The following is a 7,280-nucleotide window of genomic DNA, read 5'->3' on the forward strand; positions in this document are numbered from 1 at the left end:
GAGAGACAGGAGCAGCTGGAGGCACTACAGCAGCTGGAGAGATAAGAGCAGCTGGAGAGATAGAAGTAGCTGCAGAGACAGAAGTAGCTGGAGTGGCAGCTACAGCAAGAGCAGCAGTGTTTGCTGGAGAGGGGGCGGCGGCGGCAGCAGCAGCAGCAGGAGCAGCAGAAGCAACAACAGCAACTGGAGCAGCAGCTACCATGATAGTGGTGTTGGTGGCAGCAGTGGCAGTGTTGGTGGCAGCAGTTGCATTGATGGCAGCAGCAGGGGCAGCAGCAGCAACTGGAGCAGCCATTGGAGCCGAGATGGGAGTGACAGCTGCGGTTTTGGTCGATTCCGATCCACGTTCAGTTTGGGTGCTGCAATCACGACTGCCTGTCTTCGAATGAGCTGAGAGTAGGGGAGTAGACGGAGGCACGGGGGAAGGTGTGGATGGGACAGGCTCTGCACGGTAGTCTCCACCCAGAAGAATGCCTACAGATGAAGAGGATGGGAGGTGATTTTTATCTAGATACTGATTAACTATTTACCCTTTTTGGAGATCAGGAAAAGAAAATATTTGGTATTTTTCTTTGAAATGTGATTGCTTTTGCCTCTATGGAACCTCTGGGATTCTCTATCTTGCGTCCCCTTCTTGTCTTTATTATCCAAAATGCAACATAAACATTAAACCTCTAAGTGTTCTTGGTATCTGTTAGACTTCTTTTTCCATTGGTGATTTCAGAAGACCAATTTGTCAGGTCTTTTCTATACCAGTAATATTAATACCCCACAAGGTGAAAATAACTCAGTGGTATGGGGAACCTGTGGATACCAATGAGGGTCCAAACATTGACCATGGCTCCAAGAACATTTACTCTGACTAAAGGATACTGCAAAAGTCAGGGGATCAAGAAAGGAGTTAAAAACAACAAAAGTTTTGAAATATATGTTTGTTTCCATCCTCTGGATCAAAAATGTTTCTCAGTATCTATGGTACTCCTAGGCTTTAATTAGAGGAGATAAAATGGACAAGAATTGAACAAAAAAGTACAGTCTGTTCTCATATCAGAACATTCTGGTAACAAAAGCTGCCACCTGACTCCATTAGTTTAAAGAGAACTTTGGGTCCTCTTTCTGTGGGGGAGGAAGGAACACAATGATGCTGTAATTTCAAATTTTGCCTGATATGAAGTCCATTTGGGTTTTGAACAAAGTTCCCATGTGGCAAAAGTCAAATACAAGAATTTTTTTGTTTTTAAGATAAAATTCAAGTTAGGTTCTTTCCCAACCCCTAAAGAACACAAGATTCTCATATATTTTAGGCTTTGGTCTTAGTTACTGTTCTCACCCTGAGACTTCAGAGGTCCTGCTTACACATCTAATTCCATCAGGGGAGAAAATAACCCCAGATTCTCCTCTCTAGAACCTGGCCCATTGTCCCTTTTCCTTGCTGTGTGTAACAGGGTCAGGGCACTTTCTGTGTATGCCACTGTGCCTTTGCTCCTGTTGCTTTCATCTCCCTTACCTAGGCTCCCCTTCCAGCTCTTGTCATCTCGCTTCTCCTCCATGATGGGCGCACCAGTCAAGGTAGATGAGTGTGTAAGCAGTCCTGATCCAGCATTGGAAATGGACATCAGAGACTTTGCTGGACGCATGGATGAGAGTTGCTCGGTCTTACTCGGCTCCTTTCTGGAGCGTTGCTGCAGCACCTTGATCATGGCATCTTTTTCAATAATCTGGGCATGGAGGGTCTTAATCCTAGGAGTCAAAGAAAAACCATATGCAGAAACTCGGTAGGTCGTTACATCTCTATTCTGATCTCACAGCCTACATGGACTTGCATTCCTATTATCCTTTTAATTAAGGGTTGGTCTGGTTAATTTGTAGTTGGAGGCAAACAACGGTCAATATGTTAGGGCTTGAAAGAAAAAATAGCACCTCTTCTAGACTGCCAAGTAGATGTAAGAGAGTATCTAAAAATTTCTGCAGACACCCTAGAAGATCAGAGTCACTGGCAACTAATATAATAGAAAGACCATGCATGAAAGAAATCATTCTCTGGTAAAGGAGCTATGTCCATAATAACAGTAAGTTCAGTGAGAAGATGGAGTCTTCTACTAAAAAAAGCATGACTGCCAGGTAATAATAAATGACACTGAGTCTATAAAAGACATTGGGTGCCATATTCCCCAGATGTTTTGTTGACAAATTGTCTGTATTATAGAATTGAAGTATTATTGCTACAAAGAATACCTCAGAGAAGAAACATCAAAAACTCAGATCCAGCAGAATACAAATGGAAAACAATTATAAAATTCAGGAAAAAGCAACTCTACCTGGAACTCCCATTTAGTAAGAATGTTCATTATCAAGGTCATCACATCAAACCTTACTTAGGTAACAGACTGGCACAGGTGAAGAGGTAGGAGGGGAGCCGCCTACACAATCAAGTTCATCACTTATGAATAAACATGCTTGCCCTTCTCTACTGATGGAGCTAGTCTCAATATCAACTTCTCAACCCTTCTGAGTCCCCATTCAAATTTTACCTTCCTTCCATGTCCAAGCAACGCTTGTTAGCCATCAGGATTTCTTCCTCTTCTTTCTGGATGCGGGCCTCTAAGGCTGTATCATAGCTGGTGTTTGGAGAGTGGCTAATAACTGTTGTGTCTCTACAGAAGAAAAAGGGCAGTGTTGATGAGCAGGCATCAAAATCAATAGAAGTTATTCTCCAGCCTAAGTCAACGGAGGTTCTGCTGAAAATTCTTTTATTAGCATTGATCTCAATAGGAATGTTTGATTTGCCAGAGACTTATTGGGAAGAGCTTTCAGCAAGTATAACTTCAAGAATATGTACACCTCTGACTTCATTCCTCTGACAGTCACAAAATGGAAATGTAGTTTTGAAGGAAACAAGAGGATTGCTAAGTAGGTTTTGTGACAGTTGAGTATCATTTACATATGTGGGCTAGAAACACACAAAAGACAGAGACATGTAAACAACTAAAGTCATTTACAGCATATGAACTAACAGAAAGGGCCTTTGACTCCGTGCTCTTTGGTTCTTTATCTAATCTGCATCAGAACCATTCTCTCACTGAATGCATGGGCTTTAAACCATCTCAAGTGACTGTTCTCATGCCAGAGTCTCAGCTGTGCAAGGGATCATCGTGTTCCACCTGGAACTGTCACAGGCCATTAACTCAAAGGCCATTAACAAGGAGAAACATGTATGCAGAGAATGACAGAGACAAAGGAAGGTGAGCAGACGAGAGACAAAAAGACAAGGAAAGGAGATGAGGACTAACTAAGAGAATGAGAGAGACATTATGATTAAAAGGAAACATACATGGAATTACAAGAGTTAAATAGGAAATCAGGACAAGAGGCTGAAGAAGGATGAGATGGCCCTGCTTCACTCCACTCCTTCCAGATCCCAGGTACACAATCTGCTGGAAGCTAAAGAGTCATGTTCTCCTGGTGTGGAGATTGTGACGAGTACAGATTCAGGGTGATATAATAACAAGGGAATGCCCAGGTGGTAAGTTAGCCTTAAGATTAGGGAAGTATCTTATCTAGTATGGTAGGCCTCTATAAAAAAAACCACATGCCTAGGGCTCACTTGCAAAGTTGTAAGCATTTCTTGGAATTGGGAAGAAGTGGGAAGGATGCAGTTTGTCTCATCATTTGCCAAATTCAAACTAGTTTAACATCCCCACATGCCGTATTTCTCCAGACCAATGCACTTGTTCACAATTCTCCTGGATCAACGCCCTTGCATAGTACTTGATATGAAGGCTATTCCTAGAGACAGCCCCAGGATCAAGTCCCAGCTTCTGCAAGCACTCTGCCACTAACCAACTTTCTGACCTCAGGAAGTCACTTACCTGCTTTTATGCTTACTCTCCTTCATACACAAACTGACAACTCAAGTGGCATCTCCTTCCCCTTTATGTAAATTAAAGTTATTTACATAAAAACATACCATTGGACACAGTAAAGACATACAGCAAAGCTTTCTTTTTTAATACTGCAAAGTGCATAGGCAGAAAGAGAATAAGCAAAAAGTCGGTACGCATTTGAGACAGTCTTCCCCTTGGTGCAATCCTGGAGGCTGTTTCTGCTCTTACAGAGGCCAAGGGAAACGGAAGGCTAATGCTTTAGAGCCAAGCCTCTTGAAAAGTGCATGCTGTCTACAGACACTGGGGGTCTGAACGTACGGTTTGTCATTGGGGGAACTGGTGCTGGCCTACAGCCACTTTCATTGGATAAAAGACTAGTTTGGGTACACAGAGCCCTGCCAGCTAATTGATATGGACATTGTGAACTGCTCAGGAATGGAGCCTGAAAATGTGGGGCACTTAGTGAATTCCTGCAGGGCTGCCAGGACAGCCCTCAACATCAATCTTCCTTGGAGAAGACTAGGCCTATGAAGCCAATAGCTTTGCCAATGCAAGCCAGTACAGCATTTGAAGGAAGTAGTTCTAGGGCTCTCTGAGACTGCCCGCAAGGATATCAGGAGATAATGGCTGCAGGTTGCAGACACCATCCAAAGGCACATGCTCCTGAACCTGCTATCTCATCCTCTCAAATTCTTAAATAAACAGATTTTCATTAATATCTCCCTCCCCCGAATGATCTCTCTTCTTTCCTCTAACAACATAATCCCAATTCTAGTGTTCTTAAGATTGTCATCCGTGACTCCCTACATGACTCCCAGTGGCCCTTTAAACTTTACTTTGATTAGTACAGTGATTCAGGCCTGCAATCGGAGCACTTGGGAGGCTGAGGCAAGAAGATCATTGTAAGTACAAGACCCGCTCTATGTAGCAAGTTTCAGGCCAGCCAAGGCCACAGAGTGAGACCTTGTCTCTAAAGATCAAAGACAACTTCAAAAAAAAAATCATTCAATAAATATGTTTCATTTTTCCTAACTGGTAGCATCCTGCTGCTTACTTAATACATGAAATTTACCAAAAGTGGAAGATCATGGAAGGCTAGAGAGAAGAAACATTAGAAATGATTAGGCCCTAGGTGGAGGAAACTTGCAAGGGTAGACAAAAAATAAATAATTAACTACTAGAGGAATGAGTTTGGACTTTAGTCCAACAGGCGCTGAAAATCACTAGAGCTTTCTGTGGGGGAATGACAGAGTGTGTGCCAAGCGCTACGACAATAGCACTATCTGTGGCTGAAATCTAGGGATAGATCAGAGGAGAGAGGCACTTGAATCAAGCAGACCAGTTAGGAAGGTGATTGCAGCAATCCCAGACAATAATGAAAACACAAACCAGTAAAGTGGCAAGGGAAAAATGGGAACAGGCTAGAGGTGGCCGATGTGATTGGACGTGGAGACCATGTCCATGGAAACATCAGAGAGATAAAAGAATGAATGAGAACTGTACTTGTAATTCAAATCATGCAACAGTGTTCGCTGTCATGGGAAACCAAGGACAGCATTTTTCCAAAGCGCTATGATGGCTTTAGATTACAGGGCTGTGGGAGGGAAGTTGTCTTTGAGCGCAGCCCTATGATAAGATCCAACAAGTTGTTGGAGATTTTTAAGTTTGATCTTCAAGAGGAAAGCACGACTATTACAGCACTTTTCTAATTGCAGAGAAATCCTGGTAGTGAACAGGGGAGCTACAATACAGACTGAGAAGAAAGCAGACTCAGGAGCCTGGCAAAGGACAGGAAGGAAGGAACGAATGAATCTTCCTCATGCCCTTGGTTATTTTACCTCCTCTTTTTCTGGATTTGCATTGCCCAAAACAAACCTGATACATTCCAAGCACAGTTAACAGCCCAATTCGGTAAATCCAACCCCACAGATTACTTGATTGATGGGTTGTTATCTGAGTATCCTTTTTTGCTGCTCTCCAGGCATAAATTCCCCATTTATGAGCTCAAACTCAAAAATCTGTATTGCCAAGTCAGGTCTTCTGGAAATGAACAAGGACTTCTTTTTAGGGATTTCCATTCATCATATTAAGTACCTAGATTCTCTAGAGCCACAGTCACTCAGAGCCTGGACGCAGGGAATGATCCTGCAATTATTGATAATGCTTCCAGGTGCCTAGGAATCCTCAACTAATCGTTCATTGAACAGCTAATGATCTCAAGCTCACGATCATTGAGCTAGGAGACAATTAAACTGGTAAGCTGTTGATTTAAATCCTGGCTCTTGTGCCCTTTAGTATTGATCTAGAGATGATATAATACCTCCGTGCCCAAGAGGAGACTAGATAACGGTGCCTACCTTTAAAGTTCTCACAAGAGCCCTGCCTGTCTTTGAGAAATAAAATACAGTTTGTAGTAGCCTTTGGACAAAAAGTATTAAGTGTCACATACTACTGTATTTTATTTTATACAGGGTTTTATATAGCCTGATCTGGCTTTGAACTCACATTTGCCTCCCTGGTCCCTCTTCTATACTGAACTGAGACAACAGGTCCGTGCCACCACACTCAGTTTAAGTACTTATTTTAAATAAGGAAAAAAAACGTCCAACTACCTCACTAGAAAAGCTAGAAAGCTTTCAATTTCTTCTTTCTGCCCCCTCTTCCTTCCTCTTCATTGAATACAATTTACCTATGCACACTCCTGATTGGTCTCACTATCTATTCCTGAACACTTCAAGCTTCTAGTCCCCTATTCCTGCCTGAAACCTTCCCGTGACAAAAGGTTACTTATAATCAAAGCACTACAAAGGTTATAAACAGACTACCACATAGTATGCCTTCTAATGTAAGAAAATAAACTTTTAAAAACCTTATGTTAAAATTTGTATTTTATTATATTCAAAGGTCACATGCTGGAAATAATCCAACTATCCATCATCAGGTGAATGGATAAGCGATACATCCATTCCATGACACATTACCCAGAAACAAAAAGGCATGGGCTATTAATAAATGCATCACCTGGGAGGGATCAAAATAATTACACTAAGCAGGAGAAGTAAAACAAAGAGCGTAAACACAATGTAACGCCTTTTATATTGACACTCTGGGAAAGAAGTTTGTAATTTTATGACCTGAACCAGATGAGTCATTGCCTAGGAAGGAAAGCATCAAGTTTAAGGGCCACAAGGTCATGGGAGAATGGGACTTCTATTTTGAGTGTTAAAATGTAGTGCTAATTGTACATTTATTAAAAAACCTTGCTTTTTCTCCCACCTCCTCTTCTTCCTTCTTTGCTCCCTCCATTTGTTAACTTTCCTTCTTTAATCAGATTTCTGAGCATCTGCAGTCAACATCCCAGGCATTTTCCTCCGAATTGCAATGAACAACAATTGC

General features: G+C 42.0%; 1 protein-coding gene across 1 annotated transcript in view; it reads right to left on the reverse strand.

Moving 5' to 3' along the window:
* Nucleotides 1–7,280, reverse strand: part of Amot (angiomotin) — a 39,344-nt gene that overhangs the window by 4,418 nt on the left and 27,646 nt on the right. Inside the window, exons 7-9 of the mRNA XM_031379034.1 lie at nt 2,532–2,654; nt 1,508–1,740; nt 8–474 (exon numbers count right to left, since the gene is read on the reverse strand). Coding sequence (XP_031234894.1) covers nt 8–474; nt 1,508–1,740; nt 2,532–2,654 — 823 coding nt within the window. The remainder of the gene's footprint in view (nt 1–7; nt 475–1,507; nt 1,741–2,531; nt 2,655–7,280) is intronic.

This window comes from Mastomys coucha, chromosome X, assembly GCF_008632895.1.
Source record: "Mastomys coucha isolate ucsf_1 chromosome X, UCSF_Mcou_1, whole genome shotgun sequence".
Lineage (NCBI taxonomy): Eukaryota > Metazoa > Chordata > Mammalia > Rodentia > Muridae > Mastomys > Mastomys coucha.